Source organism: Aspergillus ibericus (genome assembly GCF_003184845.1).
Source record: "Aspergillus ibericus CBS 121593 unplaced genomic scaffold BO80scaffold_14, whole genome shotgun sequence".
NCBI lineage: Eukaryota > Fungi > Ascomycota > Eurotiomycetes > Eurotiales > Aspergillaceae > Aspergillus > Aspergillus ibericus.
Window position 1 is genome coordinate 304,274 of NW_020292112.1, and position 19,925 is coordinate 324,198.

The 19,925-nt window shown below is 51.6% G+C and overlaps 4 protein-coding genes across 4 annotated transcripts; 1 reads left to right on the forward strand and 3 right to left on the reverse strand.

Annotated features, from left to right (window-relative positions):
• Positions 1-107: 107 nt before the first annotated feature.
• On the reverse strand, positions 108-5,337 carry BO80DRAFT_454282 (pentatricopeptide repeat protein; the record flags this gene model as incomplete). The annotated part of the gene is made up of 8 exons (XM_025722064.1): positions 108-599; positions 822-1,080; positions 1,117-2,844; positions 3,199-3,200; positions 3,644-3,832; positions 3,866-4,368; positions 4,414-5,008; positions 5,071-5,337. The coding sequence occupies 8 exons, from the start codon at positions 5,335-5,337 to the stop codon at positions 108-110; spliced, it is 4,035 nt and encodes a 1,344-aa protein (XP_025576468.1).
• A 465-nt stretch (positions 5,338-5,802) lies between these two features.
• BO80DRAFT_404355 (ferrochelatase HEM15) lies at positions 5,803-7,496 on the reverse strand. The gene is made up of 3 exons (XM_025717678.1): positions 7,109-7,496; positions 6,460-7,042; positions 5,803-6,393 (listed from the first exon to the last, which is right to left on the reverse strand). The coding sequence occupies exons 1-3, from the start codon at positions 7,328-7,330 to the stop codon at positions 5,936-5,938; spliced, it is 1,263 nt and encodes a 420-aa protein (XP_025576469.1). The 5' UTR covers positions 7,331-7,496; the 3' UTR covers positions 5,803-5,935.
• Positions 7,497-7,699: 203 nt separating this feature from the next.
• Positions 7,700-10,437, forward strand: akuA (putative DSB repair complex subunit Ku70). Its single transcript, XM_025717679.1, has 6 exons — positions 7,700-7,919; positions 7,988-8,599; positions 8,656-9,502; positions 9,563-9,666; positions 9,733-9,969; positions 10,030-10,437. Exons 1-6 carry the CDS (start codon positions 7,854-7,856, stop codon positions 10,132-10,134), a joined length of 1,971 nt encoding a protein of 656 aa, XP_025576470.1. The 5' UTR covers positions 7,700-7,853; the 3' UTR covers positions 10,135-10,437.
• Positions 10,438-10,499: 62 nt separating this feature from the next.
• BO80DRAFT_40670 (DUF3431 domain-containing protein) lies at positions 10,500-12,072 on the reverse strand. The gene is made up of 4 exons (XM_025717767.1): positions 11,898-12,072; positions 11,523-11,806; positions 10,829-11,464; positions 10,500-10,753 (listed from the first exon to the last, which is right to left on the reverse strand). The coding sequence occupies exons 2-4, from the start codon at positions 11,771-11,773 to the stop codon at positions 10,705-10,707; spliced, it is 936 nt and encodes a 311-aa protein (XP_025576471.1). The 5' UTR covers positions 11,774-11,806; positions 11,898-12,072; the 3' UTR covers positions 10,500-10,704.
• Positions 12,073-19,925: the final 7,853 nt, after the last annotated feature.

A 19,925-nucleotide genomic window follows, 5' to 3' on the forward strand; every position in this document is an offset into this window, starting at 1 on the left:
AGATCGCCGGATTGGTCTATTTACATAAGAACACAAAGGACACAAGATAAAACAATATCGAAGTGAAGTACACATCCCCCCAATTTCCCTCCCCCTGCCGTCCCCAATTACAGCAAATCCTCGACGTCGCGAATCTGTCCCAGGCAGTGCTTCTCGCTCCAGCGAAGCGCAATGGATTTGGGGTCGATATCAATGCGGCCTCGCACGGCCTCCAATTCATATTCCTCATCCCATCCCTCAATCGTTTCTGGAAGACGCGCCATTTCGAACAGCTGTGTCTCATCTAAAGGTCGTTTCAGCATCTGGCGACCAGCCCTTTTCACCTTGGGGTTGGTCTTGAGCTGCCACACCTGGGCATCGCCATTGCTTTTCTTTTCTAGCAGTTCAGTGGCGTAGGCTAAATATTCCACCTTTTCTCCCTGCCTAGATACGTCTTCCGTCTCGGCTGCCGTGCTTAACTGACGACGCAAGACGGCAATGACCCGGCGGGCTTCAATGACAAAGTCTTGATTGAGTGCGCTCCCTCGGGCAAGCGCGGTCAGGATGCACCATCGGACGCCGGGAATATTGTCGCTCGCCGCAAATGCACGCAGGAACATCTTCATGCAAACTCCGTCAAAGGCCAAGGAGTGCCGGAAGCGGGACATGTAGACGGCTGCCAGGAGTTCGATGGCCAGCTCGGGTTTCTTCACGGCGACCAGCCGCCTGCTGGTCGCGACCGTGATGTGGTGCTTGACTGTCATCTTCTTGTTCGACCAACAGAGCTCGTAGAAACGAAGGACGGCCATGTTGATTAGCTCCCCTTCGGCGTCGGGATTCACTTCCATGATTTGGCGGAAAAACCGAGGGAAGTATTGAATCAGATGCCGAATGTTTCTCCATTCCGCATCAATCAGCTCTCGAGCCGCCATGAGGCCATCTTCGAGCAATGTGCAAATGACAGCCAATTCAACATGAAGTTGCTTGACTTGAAACCGTGCGTTTTTGGCATTCTGAAAGCACTTGAGGGCCTCTGTCAGCTTGCCAACATGCATGTAATGCACCATCTGCTTGTGAAGCTTCTGATATTGGTCAACCGGCCTCGACGGTGTCATGTGTTGCATCGATCGTTGGTACCAGGGTAGCGTGCTCTGTGTATATGGCATCAGGTTGACTTCCGGGACGGGGAATGAACGCTGGTCATATCCGAGCACATGCTGTGAAGTAGCGGCTTGTCCGTATTTCGATCGCGCCGCTTGCAACATCTGCCAAAATCCCACGGGTGCTTCCTCAAGAGCATGACGACGGGCTCGTAACATTTCCAAAAAATCTCGATCGTTGATGTAGGTCGGCCAGCGGCGGGCACGTGCAAACCGTAGGAAGTCATCGACCATGTCCTTGTCCCCCTTTTCCACGAACGCCTCCAGGATGTGTTTGTAAAGAATCTTATCAGGGACCAACTCGAAGTCGCGGATGTAGCGGTAGACGAAATCACGGATCTCGACACCCGAATGCGACACCCAATATTCTAGGAAGATGCGATCAAAAATCGGTGTGAAGTCAAACCGTCTCGAGGTCAGCTTAAGCTCATGCATCTCCCGTAAACCAGCATCCACGCCCTCCCAGTCGCAGCTCAAGGCCTTGCCAAATACCAGAAGACCTTTGGTTCGGCAACGCAGGGGGATGCCGTAAGTGGTGGTCATCTCTTTCACTAGAGCTTCGGCATCCGCAAGCCGACCAAATTCCACATATGCTTTGATCACCGGGTTAAAGAGTTTGTCGGTCGGTTCCTTCTGCAACCGCGGAAGTATCGTTAATAATTTTTTCAATTGCCCATTCAACAGCTCGATGCTCCTTGTTTTCTTCCATAACCCTGTAAGATATGCGCCACACAGACCACAGCCACGATCAACATCAAGGTTTCGAAGAAGAAACCATTTGGCGGTGGTGAGTCTATGAGACTCGAGCAGGCATCGGAGCACAATATCAACCATCTCCGGAGGAACCTTAAACCTGTGCATATATCGAGTGAAGATAGTCGCGACAGATTCGATGTTGCCCTTTCTTGCCAATGCGAACATCAGGATCTTCCACATGCTATTGGACACTTTGTCCACCTCTTCTAGGCGCTCGAATATGTTCCGTGCAACCATTACGTTTTCCTCCTTGCAATTGGCGTACATGGTCTTGACCGCGAGCTCCCGCCTGTCCGAAGATATACCCTTTAATGTCGCGGGATGTGCATCCAAAAATAAATGGGCAGCATCGATGGGCCGGCCACGGTCGAGAAGCGACTGCATTTGTTCCGTGACGGATGGTTGCTCTTGGGGCGTGTCCACTGCCTCATTTCCCACCGCGTCGTTGTTCGTGCTATTAGTTGTATGTGCAAGGGTGGCTTTCGCTCGGTCCAGGGCATCCGTCGATCGTATTAAATTAGGAGGAAGATCGTTCAATAGTGGGGAGTTCACTGGCTCCTGTCCGGGGTGAAGCGAGTCAATTATCCTCAAGCGCGTAGCATCAAGAAAAGACACTGCAGGGGCTGGAGATTCTTGGTCTTCCAAGCGAACATCCGAGCTCAAATTGTCACCATGCATGTCAGCCTCGGCTGGAAGAGCTTGCGCTTCTCGTAGTCTCCGGTCCTGCTCTTTCAACGATTCCAAGCCCATAAACTCTCCAGCTTCAGCCGCCTCCATCATACGTGCAAGTCTTTTTGCCGCAGACGTTGCATCGTAATTTGGCGCGGAGGTCTGAAGGGCCCGCTTATTCTCGATTATTCGTTCCGCAACGCGCACTCGACGATGCACGTCGTACGTGATAGCTGCAACCGTACAAAAGCTTCCGACAGTCGACCCTGCCAGAGCCAGCCTGCGGAGGACACGCAGGGCATTCCGTGAGGGAACGGCCGGGGTACCGTTGGTGGATTTGGAGACCATGGTAATTCACCCTGCGCACCGCAGACAGCGGGCTTGATCGGATCACTACTGAACCATCAAATAAAAATAGGGTGTAAGGGTTCAATGCTGAAGGGAGCGTTGGGGACCCAGCGCCGGTTGGTCAATTGGGACAACTGGAGTCAGTGCTGAAGCAGGAGTGCTTCGGGGCTTTGCTGCGGAAAGTTTGCAACAGCTCGGCCGAATTGGCTTCTACCGCCCGCCGTACGGGATCCGGTCTTTTCCCGAGTGAAGCCACCCCTCTACGCCGCTTCTCGGACTTCCGTACGGCTAGTCGCCTACAATATGCTCATCTCCAATTGAGGGGAGTACAACTTCGCAGGCAATTTTCACTTATCTATGACGCTAACCTTGAAGACAACTATTACCAACGGAGACCAAGTCTAAATTGGCCGAAAAGATGCGGCAACCACTATCGGTGGATAGTCCGACTGCCGAGTAAGTAGTAGAGATAGCAGATGCTTACTCCGGAGGCTTAAAACCCCCTTAGAGCACAGGGTCAGCCAAAACCCCCTCTTCGTTGGCCTCCTCGTGAGGCCTGCCGGGATAAGAGTCGTCCAGACGGACTACCAAGCGCGCGAATCGTAAGTAGATGTTTCCTAGCCAGTAGAACGGGGTCACATACCATGTGGTTTAATGTAGAAACTGCCACCAAAAGCAAGCCCGAACAAAGCTCCCAGGCAAACAAATATTGCTGGGGTGAATTTCCCCACCGTCAGGCTGTAAAGGAGGCTGCAAACGGTTGGGGCAACTACTCGAGCGAGAGCATGCAAGAGACCTTTTGCTCCAAGGATCTGCCCTAACCGTTCACGAGGTACATGTTTCGTGAGGGATGACTGCAAGGTCGGGATTGCCATGCCTCCGAGCGCTGTGACTATACCCGAGCAGACCATGACAGAGCTCTGATTCGACATTGCATATCCAGCATAACCGACCATCTCTAACAGAAGAGAGATCCGTATAAGAACGACCTCGCAAGTACTTGAGCCGGAAACGATATGCTCTGGTTTCGGCGGTTCACGAAAAATCGCTGTCACAATCGGATACACAACGAAGAGGTTGACGACCCGAGCGATACTTACAATCGATATAAAGACGCTCGATTCGACATTTCCCCAGCCGAATTTATACTCGGCATAGATGATGACCACTTGAGCGGTCCCCATCGCGACACCAAATACAATGGTGTCTATTGCGGTAAGAAGAATGATGTTTCTTCGCAACGCCGGACTCGCACCGTGGCGGTTAGGAAACAGGGCACTTGGACGTCCAACTGGCGGGAACAAGACAGATAAAGGAGTTATTAATCTTTTGGGGTTCAAGTTTTCCAGAGAGAGCCAAACGGCCTCCCCCTCAATAGAGACCTTTCTCCGGTGACTGTCGCGTGAAATATGCTGTCGTCCCTTAGGCAATGATTCTGGAACGACGGTCAAGAACGCTATAAAGTAAAGCACATGCAATGCCAGAGACGCATTGAAGGTACTGAGTGCTTGGCCTGTTTTCTTGATTAGTACAGCTGCAAGCATTGGCCCAGCTGCGACTCCGGCGAAAAGGGAACCGTATAGGTACCCGAATGCCGCACTGCGTTTCGATGGAACAGTGCAGTCGGATGCATAAGACATCGTCAACGCCATTATAGTGGTAAAGGAACCACATAGACCGTCCACGACTGCAGCAAGTAGAAGCACATTCACCGACACAAGGTCCGGTCTAGCTGCGACAAAGACGGTGATGGCTTCTGCCAAAACTGTCCCAAATCCACTAAGGGCCAGTATCTTCGTCCTACCGTAGCGATCAGATAGATGGCCCAGCCTCGGGCAGGCTAGCGCAGATAGTACACCTGCCAACAGATTGAAATATAGCTGGAATTGGGCAAGTTGAGACTGGACCTCAGGCGTCTGGCATTGCGAATTATGATTCCCAATGATAACAGGGAGATACGTGAACCCTGGATCCTGAGTCGCCTTCCTAGCCATGTAGTCCCTGCAGATGAGAGACATCATCAGGTTGATCTTGGGAACCGCAGTACCACCAACTCCTAGCATGTAAACTACGAGGAATGGAAGAACCCAGAGGATCTATGGCGTATCAGAACTCGGCAATTTGGACGTTGTCTACTCAGCGCAACAGGAATACTCACGCTCGGGCTTCTGCAAATCCGCCAAAAGCTTTTCGGATCGGCGGCAGCATTATCCTGTGGTTCGGCTTGGCCCTCATGGTCCGATTCGAGGTCTTCATTGTCTTGTTGCAATAAGGGGGTTCGCTCATGGACGTGGGACGGGATAGTGCCTCTCCGGTTGCGTGGACCAGCATCAACAATTGGCGGCCCGGATTGCGAATCCCCATCAACCTCGGTATGCCTGGCAGGGGGTGCGTCACCCTCCATAGTTGGTACGCTGCGAGCCATTTTGCGTAAGGATCAGAAATGTTATATTGAGCAAAACAGATTGGCCGCTACATCTGCCTGCTCTGGGTGAAGGAGTACCGTATGGATGTGTCAGGCTCAGAACATTTGAGAGGGGAAGTGATGTAGCGGGAAAGGAAAGGACTAAGATAAACCCAGGTCGCTTATCAATCGACATGAGACGGACGACAGTCCAGCACCGCTAGTAGGGAGAAGGTCCCCGTTCGATGGGGCCAGCGAATGTTCATGCTGGGGGACTTAGGAGGTGACGTGACTGGAGCGCCAGCCTGTGATTGTTTCAAGTCCAGGATCCGCCACTTGCATTCTCCAAGCAAGGCAGCCGTGAGGCTTGGCGATCAGGACTGATAACCGCGGGTTTGGACCACTTACAACCCTCGACGCGCGATCCCCCCTATCTACATCCCCTACTACTTAGTGAAGCAACTCCCGCATCAGAGTGTATCTGAACAATGACAACGCATTGTTCACTGCCAGATTGGTCGCCGTGTCGAGCTCCATAGATTGTATATACTATTGTACATTTTAATGCCAGCCACCCCCGTGGAACCCTTATCAGAACGAAGGTGTCGCACCCAACAACTTAGACGACCAGAGAAGCATCCTTTTCACCAGCAAAGAACTTCTTCTGCTCTAGGCACCGCTCACTCTTGCAGCCTTGACAGCGCAGTGTCATTTGCAGAGAGCACTTCTCGCCCTTACGCAAGTGCTCTTGAGCGAGATCTGCAAGAGCTTGTATGAACAAGGGGCTGCCGTTCAGACTCTCGGCCCTCTTGACTCCTGGATGATTTGCCTCCTCCATCACTTCAAGGTCCAACTCATACAGTGTCTCAATGTGATCGCTCGTGAATGCGATTGGTACGAGGACGATGTCAGTCTGTCCACGCTTAACATACTCCTGGACTGTATCGCTCGTCTGCGCCCCCAGCCAAGCTCTTGGCCCGACCTGAGACTGCCAGCATAGTCGGTATGGGTTGCTGAAATTGAGCCTCTGCATCACCGCATGGACAGTCGCAGCGACTTCAGCCGGGTACGGATCACCTGAAGAAAAGGGGTGTGGCATTAGATATCTACTGGAACACCTCGCTGAGACCTCTTCTGACTCACCTCTGTTCACAACACTCATCGGCAAACTGTGGGCCGAGAATAAGAGAACGACGCCATTTCGTTTCTCCTCAGGGTAGGTCTTCAGTTGATCCTCAATGTTTTTCGCAAAAGCCTCCACCAGACCGGGGTGCGTGGGCCATCGATCGATAACGCTCCATTGGATCGACCCAGAATCGTCCACATTACCATTGGCTCGCTTACCCTCCAGCCGATTCCTCCATTTCCACAACTCATTCAAAGAGCTACCTGTAGTGGAACAAGAGTACTGTGGGTATTGCGAAAAGGCAACAGCACGTCCGCCTTTACCGTTGCCAAAACCGTCTTCAAGCAATCTTGTATACATGTGCTCCGTTAAAGGTGATGCATAACGAAATGCAACATACGGTTTATGAGGTGCAGTCTCCGGGTTGATTTTGTCCAACAGCTTGCACATTTCCTCGCATTGGTATTCCGACCACTTCCTGATGGGTGAGCCCCCGCCAATGTCTGAGTATTGCTTTTGAATTTTGGGCGTTCTTCTTTTCGCAATGAGAGGCCCGAGGTATGTCTGGAATTTGCCCAGCGGGATTAGGTCACCGTCGGCCTGGAGGAAGAGTAGATATTAGAGATGCAGCAGCAAAGCGGCCGTTTTCCATTGCCAGAGACATACGAAGAGTCTGCTAAGGAAATCCTCCACTTCGTCTGTCGTCGAGGGTCCTCCCATGTTCAGGAAGACCATTGCCGTGGGGCCCTTAGAGCCAGTTGCATCTTGGGTGACTGGCGGAACTGTGGTTGCGAGTCCGCGTCTTTGTTCCTGGCTATATCCGAAGGGGGTGCGAGTTGCCGGTCGCAGCAATTGCCGGGGCAGAGCAAATGGACGGCGGAGAGCCATGGCGGTTGTTACTGTAATCTCCTCGTAATCCAAGCAATGGACATACAGGAAAGAGTCTTTTGTATTGCGAAACCAGTCGGTCACTCTTTAAGTGCGCATCGGTGGTTGAAAGGGACGAGTGGGCTGAGGAGAGTGGCGAGGACAACTTGTACGATGCAGCCAGGCGTTATGGAAGCCGAAAAGTCCAGAACGGCTTGATGACGGAGCGTCGATGGGGTTAACTCCGAGGACCAATGGGCCAATTGGAGGCCCCCGAGCGTCATCAACTCTCGGCCTCAATCACATGATGTTCGTGTCTCCCCCGCGTCTCTGCCGGTCGGGCCATCGCGTCACCGCGACCGGAGGTAGATCGTTGGTACTTGGTTCATACTCTGTACTAGGCCCCCGACTGCAGGCAGCAAAGGCCAGGCCAGGCAGGCAGAACTTCATTCCCTTGTCCCTTATCACCTTTTGCAACCCCCATCCTTCTTACCTTTCCCATGCTACTCCCTTGGATGACTTGACCGATTCTACGACATTCAGTATGGCGGACGGTAACCCACACCGGGAAGACGACGCAGTGGAGGAGGAAGAGGAAATCGATGAGACCGTATGCACATCCGCACTTTCTCGCAACGAAATGTTTTTGAACTCGTTGGGGCTGACTCACATGTTCAGAGCTACAGATCAGTGAAAGATGCCGTTCTCTTCGCTATCGATGTCAGCGACTCCATGTTGAGCCCTCGTCCCTCAACAGATCCCAAGAAACCAATACAAGAATCGCCCACAACTGCGGCCCTTAAATGTGCCTATCATTTTATGCAGCAAAGAATTATATCCAACCCACAAGACATGATGGGTATTCTGTTATATGGGACGCAGGCGTCCAAGTTCTATGACGAGGATGAAGACAGCCGAGGCGATCTCTCCTACCCCAACTGCTACCTCTTCACTGACCTGGACGTTCCGTCTGCACAGGAGGTCAAAGATCTTCGAGCACTGGTAGACGATGAAGGAGAATCAAGGGATGTTCTTTCTCCAACAAATGAGCCAGCCTCTATGGCAAACGTCCTATTTTGCGCCAACCAGATATTCACATCAAAAGCGCCAAATTTTCTCTCTCGGCGATTGTTCATTATAACAGACAATGACAACCCTCACGGTGATGATAAATCTCTACGATCCGCAGCAACTGTACGTGCCAAGGATCTCTACGATCTCGGCGTCACTATTGAACTATTCCCAATTTCACGACCTGGGCATGACTTTGATAACTCCAAGTTTTATGACGTAAGCTATCATCCTCTTTCTGTGACTGATGGTTCTTTCTAACTCAAGGCGCGAAGGATATCATCTACAAAACATCGCCCAATGATCCAGAGGCCCCTGCTTATCTGCAATCTGATCCGAAGGCATCGACAGCAGCCGGGGATGGAATTTCACTTCTCAGCACGCTTCTGTCTAGCATTAACTCAAGGACTGTTCCGCGCCGCACTCATTTCTCGAACATGCCGTTGGAGCTTGGGCCCAATTTCAGGATCTCTGTCTCAGGCTATATACTCTTCAGACGGCAAGAGCCCGCTAGAAGCTCCTTTATCTGGCTTGGTGCCGAGAAGCCTGAAATCGCCCAAGGGACCACCGCTTTAGTTACGGACGATGACTCCCGGCCGGTTGAGAAGTGGGAAATTAGGAAAGCTTATAAATTTGGCGGCGATCAGGTTACCTTCACAGCTGAGGAACAAAAAGCGCTCAGAGACTTCGGTGAACCAGTGATCCGGATTGTGGGCTTCAAGCCCATCGCTGCCCTTCCGTTCTGGGCGAACGTGAAGCACCCATATTTCATCTATCCATCCGAGGAAGACTATGTGGGATCCTCGCGGGTGTTTTCTGCTTTACATCAGACTCTTCTACGTGACAAGAAGATGGCACTTGTCTGGTTCATTGTACGCAAAGGTGCTGGTCCAGTTCTCGCTGCTATGATTGCGGGCGAAGAAAAGACCGATGAGAACGGTGTACAAAAGTACCCTCCCGGGATGTGGATTCTGCCCCTTCCTTTCGCCGATGATATTCGACAAAACCCCGAAACCAGCTTGAATGTGGCCCCGGAACCACTGATTGATCAGATGCGCGTAGTCATCCAACAATTACAACTCCCGAAGGGATTGTACGAGCCTCTCAAGTACCCAAATCCATGTAAGCATTGTTTCACGCCCTCCCGAAGTGTGATCGAAGAAACTGATAACCTATGGTCAGCCCTTCAATGGCATTACCGCATACTACAGGCCCTTGCATTGGACGAAGATCTTCCCGAAAAGCCCGAAGATAAGACTATTCCTAAATATCGTCAAATTGACAAGGTATGTCTATTACACTCACAGTCTATACTCTACCCTAAGCGGATCTTGCTAACAACCGTATCTTAGCGTGCCGGGGACTATGTCTTGTCCTGGGCCGATGAGCTTGACAAGCAATACGCAAAGGTCTCGGCAGCGGCCCCTCGTCCCACAAGCACCCTTGTTAAAAGAGGGGCAAAGGATCGAGCAAGCGAACAGGGCGATGATGGAACCAGCAAGCCATCAAAGAAGGTCAAGGTCGAGGAGGGCTCAGGTGGCTTCGAGGAAGAGGTTCGCAAACATCACAAGAAAGGCACTCTATCCAAGGTAAGCATATACCGTCATGATAATATCAGATACAATCGGGTTAACGAGCGGTCAATCCAGCTTACGGTCGCTATCCTGAAGGACTTCTTGACCTCCCATGGACGCTCGAATGCTGGAAAAAAGGCAGATCTTATTGAGCGAGTGGAGGAGTTCTTGGAGGCATAGCGCTCTTAGATACGTCCTTAGACAGCCTTCGGTAGCTGTGACCTCGCATGCTTTCACGACACGCTTGATACATCCGCTGGGTTGACGCAATTGAGAGTTTGCCTCCCCAATTAAGCATGCATAGATCTCGTAGATTCTTCATTGATAGCACGACTTCCATACCCTACCACCCCAAACCAACTTCCAAGCAAAATTACCCCCTTTGAAATAAGAACAAGGTAGTACAAGGAAGAATCACAAGACGCTTATGTGCATATTCATCCTAGATGAAACAGACATCAAGATGCACCAGAAACGGCAGTCAGACGATAATGGTCATGGTTAAGCCAGCCGAGTTTCCTGCTCCTGGCTGCAGAGACTATAGTAGTATGTTGGGTATGAAACAAGTCAAGTAAACGAGCAGTCCCTGTAATAACGCCATGCTGTAATGTGTATCCAAACCCGGGCGATCAAGCCACCAAAATCGATAGAGACAGAAGAGCAGTACGTCCGAAAAGAAAGCCGTCGTGGTATGTACATATAAATTTCGAATGAAATGGAACGTAATGGTGGTAATGATGTGCTCGATGGTCAGCATCGTCCATAGACTTGACAATAGCAGACTTCTTCATCAGGGCAGCTGGTGGTTGGAAGTTAGTTCAGTTGCATTCAGGAGGACAGGAAGGATGGGGGGGGAACGGGTGGGACCACATACTATACTGATTCTCTGCCAAAGATGACATGCCATAGGAATTCCATGACCCGACCACTGCTGGCGTCATCCTTGTCTGTATCAATAATCCACTGACGAATCTTGATGTAGTCGTCGCGTGGTCGTTCGAGAACCTGCTCTCTCGACACAGCGAATTGCGCACAGCACGACGCAGCAATCCGTTTGGGCATTTGCAAGAATTTCTGATTCTGTGCCAGCTCAGGATGGTCTTGCATTGTCGAGGTACCTGTCAAGTTTAAGGGTGGGGTGCTGGTGCCCTCAAAGATCTCTGTGAACACTTCTTCGGTCACATGTCGGTTGGTGCGATGGTCCTGCTTGCACCCGGGGTTCCAATTGCAGCGTAGATTGACATAGCCATTCTGTTGGACAAAGTCAAGTTGTAGGTCTCTCATCGCAAGGACATTATCGTGCAAAGGGGCATCTACATGCCATGCCATCAGAAAGCCCGAGCGGTGGGAGTGGAGAAAGGCAATGGTAGACGGTAGGTTGTCGTAGTTATCGATGAGGTAGGTTAAGTAGGCCATAGATTCGTGGCCCTTGTTCAAAGGGGTTGTGAGTTGTGTGCTGTCGGCCGCGGCTGCTTTAGAGGGGTTCACGATATATATAGCTCGTTGCCAGCTTTAGGAAGAGACAGGATCAGTGGCTGAGATACATAACCCTAGACAGCGGCACTTACTCGGGTAGTTCTTGCTCGACCCAGTCAGTGTGCTCCTCCTGTAACTTGGCCATCACGATCACTTTATCTCCTTGCTCAATTCGTTGAGGGTAAAGTCTGTCTCTGCTGGGGGGACCCCTATTCAGCCAATCAATCACATACGCGCCGGCGTGATACTGATCGCAGAGGTCTGCCAGATGAATTTTCAAGAGGTATAACGGCAAGAGCAATGGCAGACAAGCACACAAAGCAACACGAGCGCCCCATCTCATGGTGGATTGCTGATGGCCAGCACCTTTTGCCTGCTGCAGAGGGGTTTTCCAGAACAAGTTAGTCGAAAGTCAACGAGGGCGTGCACTGGAGGGGCGCGGTCGATGCAGGGCAGTTCAGTCTCACGGGGTGCGGCAGGTCTGAAGGAATGTGTTGGTCACAAAGTTGGGAACCCTAAACCAATCTCTAGAACTCAGATGGGAAATGAACGAGTGACAGAGTTGGAGTGCGGAAGATGGCAAAGAATGGGATAGGGCGTTTCCGAGGATCCAAAAGGAGGGCAGGCCTGGGGTTGGGGGGGGAAGAGATATATGCCAACCCGACCATACTGCGAAGGGAGGGGGCGAAGCGAGCAGGATGAGACAGACAGTAGTCTACTGGCTTTCTTAGATCGCTTGGTAGACAGTCTAGGGTAGGTACTAGGCACCCGACTGCACGCTAAGTTGGAACGCTTTCTCCCACCTTTCTTTCTCCGTTTCTGTCTCTACTGCCGACATTCGACATTCGTCTGTTTCCCCTCTAATCCACTCCATCACGGAGTAGGCAATTTCCATGGGCGCGGGATGAAAGAGTGGAGCCCAACGGACCCCCACAGGCCGGCCACGCGTTAACATCGTTGCTATTGTTTGGCAGTTGGCTGTTTCTCTCAGGGACAATCACAAACCTTAAGGGAACCACTTTCACTTAGCGGCCTTAGCGGGGAAGCTTGGCAGCCGCCAAAATTTCCTAGCGCCGAGCACGGGGTGGGCTTTGTGGACTAGAGGACTGGCTCCAATTACACCTGCATGCCAAGCCACCCCCAATGCCACTCGAAGTAACCGTCCGCCTCCATCCATACTACTATGGCAGACAGTACAGACGCCTATCTAGTAAGTAGCGTCTATCTACCCTAGTGCTTACTCCATACCTAATTTTCCTAGATTTCCTTCGGGCTTGGAGTCTGCAACTGATCGCGCGCACTCGACGAGCAACCTCTCGTCCAAGCCTTTCTCTGGAAAAGGACTAGAGATCGACACCTCCTATGCCCTGGGTTATGTGTTCCAACCACGGACCGCGTGTGGGTGACGTCGCGGGGGCCATTGCGCGTACCTGGGCACCACTAATATTTCTGTCTAATATCGTATCTCGCAGAGACGACGTTATCTGCCATGGTTCGCATCTCTCAGCCACAAATCGGACGGATCATTCCACACTTCGGTTAGATTGTCTGGCGTCACGGCTGGCAGTCTCCGGATCGGCAGCACCGTTTCCCACATCCTGGCCGGTGTGGATGCTCAGTACAATGTAATGGAACGCTGAGCCGAGCATGGAGCGGCAGATAGGTGACACGAGTACCTTGCCGGTCAGCTGGGTCCTGTCTATCTGCCTGATGGAAAATGTATTGTGCGCAATGTTCCGCGTGTTTCTCCGCTGATAAGACTGCCCCCAGTCGGGGAAATTGTCGCTGGGAACACCTGGCGACTCGGGTTTAATTTCCTTGTTATCACGCCCGCAAATTCATTCTCGGTTCATATTCTCGGTTTCTTTGCCGCAATTTCATCGTTCTCTCATCCCACTCTCGGATCAGCTAACCTTTTCTTACTTTGTACGTTCAGTATTGACAGCGCCACCCTGACAATTGCGGGTAGTCTTTTGTGAACTTCAGCCTACTGTACTCCGTAAGCTAGTGTCTATATCTAAAATTATCGGACGACGGCCTGTACAAGATCTAGCCTGGCCGAAAGTGGGCGCGCGGGGAAGCTTTCATCTTTCCAGAAAGATACTATTCTGGGTGCTACTTAGGAATCGGGCCCGTACTCATTACATCTGGCAGGGATGACACCACTACCAGAGCATTGCTCTTGTACCCCACCAATCGATAATAAATGGAGAACTAATAGAGATAGAGGATTGATAGGTTAATATTTTAAATCCATTTTCAATGTGCGATAAGAATTTTGGAGGGGAGACGGAGGTATTATCTCTCGCTGGATCTTACCAGCGAGAACCTCGACACGAGGAAAAGGATATTTTCGGGGACGAGGGCATTGAATTACATCGTACTGGAATGACTTTCCCCCAACAATTACGTGCACTTCCTTACAATGAAAATTAGTTGGTAATAGTTTTGTGAAATCCCTAGTGACTCCTGCTATCTAGGTGCTCATTTTGGCGGACAGCACCTGATTAAAGGAACTTTAGGTTACAAGGTGTCTGATGAATGAATGCAGCCCTTTCGTGGGTGACTATATATAATTGCTGGTAGCATTACCGTATCAGCTCTGCAGTCCTGCCTGTGCCATTAAAAGCAGTAGCCAAATTCTGTTTGCAAATTATTGCTTTACCAAGCAGTGTATTGCCGGCACGGTACTCTTAAGCATGGATTTCCAACCATCCACAGGACAAATATACATATGTCTTGCCTTCAATTGTTATACTTCGTGAACCTAGCGTAGGTCAAAGATTTTTACCTCTGGGTTAGAGAGTACTAGCAGCTTATATAATAGATTCAACACTATTGCTCGCGCTTCAAATATTACACTACGGAGCACATTGGGAATATTGTTCAGTTCCCGATGATTCCAGCCCAGGGGGGTTCAAGAAGTGGGTTGGCACAGTTTTCACCAAGACAACACTGTCGACAGAACTCGGAGATCCCCAGTGATGCAGCATAGTGGTACTGGTAACTATCTGGACATCACTGCTTTGATAGTGATGGTGATGCAGGCTATGACGCTCATCCTTACGGAGAGGTCTGTAAACCCAATATGTATCACTGATACCCCCTAGAGAATAGGGGAGTTATTCCTTAAGACCTGCTAGTAGTGTTTAACAATACCAGTATTAGGAGACATATGAAAGCGTGGTCGCAAAAACAAGGCAGACAGGCCCATGTCTATCAAGGGTATTTGACTCAGAGCTATACGAGTGAAGCATCAATTGATTCGAGACTATTAATATTACTGGATCAGATAAGACACAGCCCGCATTGATCTTAGTGATGGGGTAGGGAAGCCCAAACAAGTGCACACAGTGGAATTCTTATCATCACAATCAATCAGATAGCGCATGGGCTCTGAGTTCTCCTGATTCTTTCTAATTTTGCATTTCGATCACAAAGCCAGTAACAACCAGGTGCAATTCCTCGATGACGGCCTCACTTTAGGGTGATAAGGGACTGGATTGTGACAGATTGGGTTAATATGCAGCCATCCCTGAAATACCAAGCTGCTGGGCTTCCACTGAGTGGTATTGGCCGCATCTTCGAAGGGAAGGCAGGAAGGATGGTGAGCGTTTAGCATTCCTCTGCCCAGGATCACATGATACTTGGACTCGATGGGTGTCAGGTGACCATGGGGAAAGGAGGCAACCGAAATTAAGGCATACATATGCAAATTGAGCAAACAGCCACCCAAACAAGCCTAGTACGTACTACCGCTTGGGTTGAATGGTTACGCGTGGGACGGTATTATTTCCGGGTAGTCGGGGATGTTGTTGTTGTTGTGATCATCAGGTCACACCCTCAACTTAATTGTTTACCTACACCTGCGGGAGGCTTAGTCTTATAACTATCCTTGTGGACATCCGAATAACCTTCTTTGTCCTTGTTCGGTTCCCAAGGGAGCTAACTGATGACAGACCCCTAGTCCGGTAGATCGTGACCTACCCCCATCGCCGGTCTCCATGCTTGTGTATCATTCTTGTTGTGGTATCGATCCAGATCCCTGACGGGCCCCTCCTCCAAATCGGCCAGCGTTGCCATTACGTATCCGATCAATTAATGATTCAGGCATCATTGTTGGTCTTGCTGCCCACAATAATTTCTGGAATTATTTGCCATTAGCTTGAGGACCTTACCGTCCTGGTACAAGCCCGGCCGCGACTAGACGGACGGATCTTAGTCTGACACGGTCCTGCTGGCCGAGGCGAACCTGAGGCAAACGGTCCCGATTCCCCTGCCGTGGCCGCTCTCCTGGCCGTCCCTCTTCTCCTCGTTCCTATTACGTCCCGATTGACTGACGGGCTGACGGACGGAGCTGACTGACTCTCTTCGTTCCCTCCCTCCTCCCTCTTGTTCCCCCGCCCAACGAACGAGTCGTCCTCGTCTCGTTGTCCAACAACAACAACAACAACTGGCACTCACTGCCTTGAATCACTCCCTCCACCCCCCTCCCATTGCCCTTTCTGTTTCCTTGAGTCTTTCTTCCTTCTATCCTTTGCCCTTTCTCTTTGCCTTCCTTTCCTTTCCCTATTCTTCCGTTCTCATTGAACCGAACCCTGGTCCTTCCTTCTCTTCTTCTTCTTATTCTTCTTCTGATTTTCCCTTTTCAATTCCCCTTTAATACCTACTACTTATCTTGGGCATCTTATCGCCTGCTTTGGTGTGGTCGCTTCATCGCATCCGCCTGTACCCATAGTAATTCCTTATTCCCTCCATCCTTGGTTGTTCGGCGCCCAATTCTTGGCTCCTTGTTTCGCGGCAGGACCAAATCAACGCCGCTGCCTGTTCCCGAAGGCGCACACCTGGTCGCACGCACACGGTTACGTTACGCCCACTCCGCATTTGTTGTCGGGAGTGTCGCTGGATCTGGATTTCGGTCTTGGGCCCAGACTCTCCGTCACAAACGAAGCGTAACCGCCAATCTCGATTCTCGGCGTCGTAACTGATTCGAAACTGGTGTTCTTTGCGGTCGACATTCGACGGCGCGCATTCCTTTCTGTTCTGCTGTCGCATACGTTTCTCGCCCGAGGTGTTGCGAAGATCGGGTCGCAGGTCGGCTCACTAAACGCTCTTCGAAGTTGAAAGGAACTAAGAATAAAGCAGACCGGCAAAGAAATCGTCGCAGACCGGAGGATGACCGAAATTTGAAACGAGGAAACGAGAAACGAGGCGACGAGTGTGCGGACTATTGACGGCGGCTGTACCCTCACCCTACGGGATAAGGCACAGCCTGCGGATCGGCCGCATCATCTGGCCGAACAATTAACGGTACTACGGATGGTGGACGAAGGGCAACTGGCAGAATGTCGACAATCGAAGATCCTTTCGTTTCCAGGTCCCAGGAGGGCGCGGTTCCTCGCGAGTCGCATAGATACTCGTCCTTTGATACGCAACTGTTCAGTCTCGATGCATCCTCGCCGGCGCAAGCAAAACGAGCCCTCGAGGCGCATCTGGCAGAGACAGAGCGTAGACTCGAGGAGGCGAGCAAGCTAGGCACTGCTCTCATCGAACAGCAGAAGGAACTCGAAGACAAGCTGAAGGAAGTTGAACAGCAGCAGGAGGCTGGCCAGATTGGGCCAGACCTTCGTCGGAAGCTCGCAGACTTGGAGAGAGAATATAATGAAATTGGCCGGGAAACTACGCGCGCATTCCTTGCTCCCAAACGCATGGCGGGCGGCGACGATAGCCATTTTGGGACTCCATACGAGCAGAAGGTATACCGATGCATCTTTCTTGATTGCTGAGCTTGCCCAAGTCGCTAATGATACTTCGCAGTCACCAATCAGTCCTGCACTGTTCGCCGGCCAAGCAACGAACTCCCCAAGTAAGGTAAGCGTGCCTTCTCGGAAGCAACGGAATCAATCATCGACTCGAGTACATGACATCGAATTCGCTACCGAGATATCGACCTCTCTTCTAGCCCAAGTTCGTCAGTTGCAAACACTACTTGCCGAGCGTGAGGAGGCCTTGAAGACTCTGAATCTGGAGAAGTCGAGGCTTGAGTTGGAAGCTGAGGGATATGCTCAGCGTATCCGTGCACTGGACGAGAGTGAAGAGCGCTACAAAGATGAGAACTGGGCATTGGAGACTCGGACCCATGAGCTCATGGCTGCAGTCAAGGAGGCAGCTGATCGCGAGAGTAGACTCAACAGCAGCCTGGGTACTTTGACCACCGAGAAAGGTTCCGTGGAACGGGAGCTTGAGGACTTGAAGCAAGTCAACGCAAAATTGGTCGAGGATCATACGGCAGCTCAGAAAGCGAACGATTCCGAGATTCATCTCCTGCGCAGAAACCTCAATGCCGGAGATGCCGAGAAACTTGCCCTTCAACAGAAGGTCGAGGAGTTGAATGCACAAAACCAAGAGCTCGCGCGAGTAGTGGCAATGCGACTTCGCCAACACGAGACGGAGTCCACGCGCGAGGTCGCTGGTGGCCATGATTCCGACGATCAAGATCAATCCACACCTGAGAATTCCCCTCCCCCATCTCCCAACAAGTTCACCCCTCGGCATAACCACCTGGAAACCGAGACTTTGCGAAGTTCGCTTGGTCATGCCCATCGCATGATTCAAAATCTCAAAAGCACCATCCATCGGGAAAAGACCGAAAAGATTGATCTAAAACGGATGTTGCAAGAAGCCCGCGATGAGATAGAACAGCGCCGTCGTGAAACCGCCGCCCCAACCAACCCAGCAAGCAAGCGCCAGAAGACCAAGGCTGAGGCTACAAGGAAAACTGCCCGGCCGGATCTGTTGGGTGCTGGACGAAAGAGGGCGGAAATTGAGATTCACGACTCGGACTGGGAAGACAATGCTACCGATGCCAGCCCGTCTCACCGGGCTTCCGCGAAGTTGTCTAGGGGTCATATGGGAGAGCAGTCATCCGAGGAGCCCAGCGATGCGTACCAGACTGCCACCGAAGCCGACGACGCCTTCGAGACGGCCAATGAACGGGAAACAGCGACCGAAAGTGAAGCTTTCCAGACTGGTCTGGAAAGCATGGCTGACGACAGCACTGATACCGATGAGCTGACGGAGACCGAGGAACGGCTGCAGCGGACCCCACGTGGACGGGTGTCCTCCTTGACAATGGCCAAGTCCCGCGATAGGTCGTCTTACCAGAGTACCGCCTCCACCTCAGGCGATGAAGACGAAGATTATGACGGGGGTTTCCCGTCGCCCAGCCAAATGTCGTCGCCTAGATATCGACTGAGGCAGAAGAGAAGTGTAGTGAGGAAAATTCGCCCCTCAGGTGAAGCCCCAATGGCTTCCGGTAGCCGGCCATCTAGTGCGCGAGAATCCCCGGCAACCAGTTTCACCCAAGGCCTGGCGGCCTCGGAGGGACAGAGTCTCTTCATGGAACTCGCGGAGCTAGACGGCGATGAAGATGAGGGTGACTTTGGGCCCCCTATGCGATACACTACGGCCTCACAGGCTTCAACACCGCGCATGCTTCCCACACCTGATTCTAGACGACCCTCGGAGGCCATGCTCGATGCCAGGCCCAAGCCTGTCATGGTTGATTCTGGAATGATGACTGATCCTTGGGTGCCAACAATTGTCCCGTCTACCGCCAATGATACCAATGACGAGACAGTTTATGGTCTGCCTACAACATCCACAAAGCCAGCAATGTCAGATGCCAGCACCGCTACTGAAGTAGAAGAACCCCCGCAACTGGCGCACGCGGCAACTCAATGGGCTCCCCTTGTGCCAGCAGCTGAACAAGTGGATAAATACGCTACAGATGCTCAACGGAATGGGCTCCTTAACCCTACTGCCGAGATTGAAATGGACGTCTCTTCTGTCTCTTTCCAGGAGACCGTTCCTGTGGCACCAACACTCCCTGAGTTGAGCACGTCATATGCTGTTGGAGTCACCACTGAACCTGTCCAATGGGTTGCTCCCGAACCGCCAGAGATCACTTTGTCCTCTATCTGCTCACAATTGACGGAACCGGTTGGTTCGAAGCTTCCTGAGCCCGAACCTATATATGTGGCAGATATGGCTGTCTCAACAATAGACTTCCAGTATACCATGCCTGTCACACCAGCTCTTCCTGAACCTGCTCCCCCAATTTCGCTAGCCGAGCGAGGTACCATTACTGAGACACCAGAGGTAGCCGTTTCGTCTATCCTGTCGCAGCAGACAGAACCCGTCGAAGCCGTTCTAGAGCAGAAGGTGCCGGTGCCGGAAGTCATTGCAGAGCGCACGGAAACCAACACGGAATCGCCGGAGCTTTCTCTGTCCTCCATCTTCGCTCAGCAAACGCACCCGGTTGCGGCTGTTCGAGAGGTGAAGGAGCCACAGATTGCCGTGGCGCAAGTCGTGCCTAAGGCTGAGCTCCCAGAGCTCGCGGTCTCTTCTATTTCCTCGCAGGAAACACAACCCGTCGAAGCTATTCTACAGCGTGAGGAGCCTGTGCCTGAAGCAGCGCTTCCGAACTTGACCAT

What these genes read in the sequence shown, in the direction of transcription:
- akuA (XM_025717679.1), top strand. Translation starts at nt 7,854, where the DNA reads ATGGCGGACGGTAACCCACACCGGGAAGACGACGCAGTGGAGGAGGAA. An exon ending in AATATCGTCAAATTGACAAG is followed by an intron (nt 9,667 to 9,732) that starts GTATGTCTATTA and finishes ACCGTATCTTAG; the next exon opens with CGTGCCGGGGACTATGTCTT. An exon ending in AGAAAGGCACTCTATCCAAG is followed by an intron (nt 9,970 to 10,029) that starts GTAAGCATATAC and finishes CGGTCAATCCAG; the next exon opens with CTTACGGTCGCTATCCTGAA.
- BO80DRAFT_40670 (XM_025717767.1), bottom strand. Translation starts at nt 11,773, where the DNA reads ATGAGATGGGGCGCTCGTGTTGCTTTGTGTGCTTGTCTGCCATTGCTC. An exon ending in GTCGAGCAAGAACTACCCGA is followed by an intron (nt 11,465 to 11,522) that starts GTAAGTGCCGCT and finishes CTCTTCCTAAAG; the next exon opens with CTGGCAACGAGCTATATATA. An exon ending in TTTGGCAGAGAATCAGTATA is followed by an intron (nt 10,754 to 10,828) that starts GTATGTGGTCCC and finishes TCCAACCACCAG; the next exon opens with CTGCCCTGATGAAGAAGTCT.
- BO80DRAFT_404355 (XM_025717678.1), bottom strand. Translation starts at nt 7,330, where the DNA reads ATGGCTCTCCGCCGTCCATTTGCTCTGCCCCGGCAATTGCTGCGACCG. An exon ending in ATTTCCTTAGCAGACTCTTC is followed by an intron (nt 7,043 to 7,108) that starts GTATGTCTCTGG and finishes CTCTTCCTCCAG; the next exon opens with GCCGACGGTGACCTAATCCC. An exon ending in GATGAGTGTTGTGAACAGAG is followed by an intron (nt 6,394 to 6,459) that starts GTGAGTCAGAAG and finishes CCTTTTCTTCAG; the next exon opens with GTGATCCGTACCCGGCTGAA.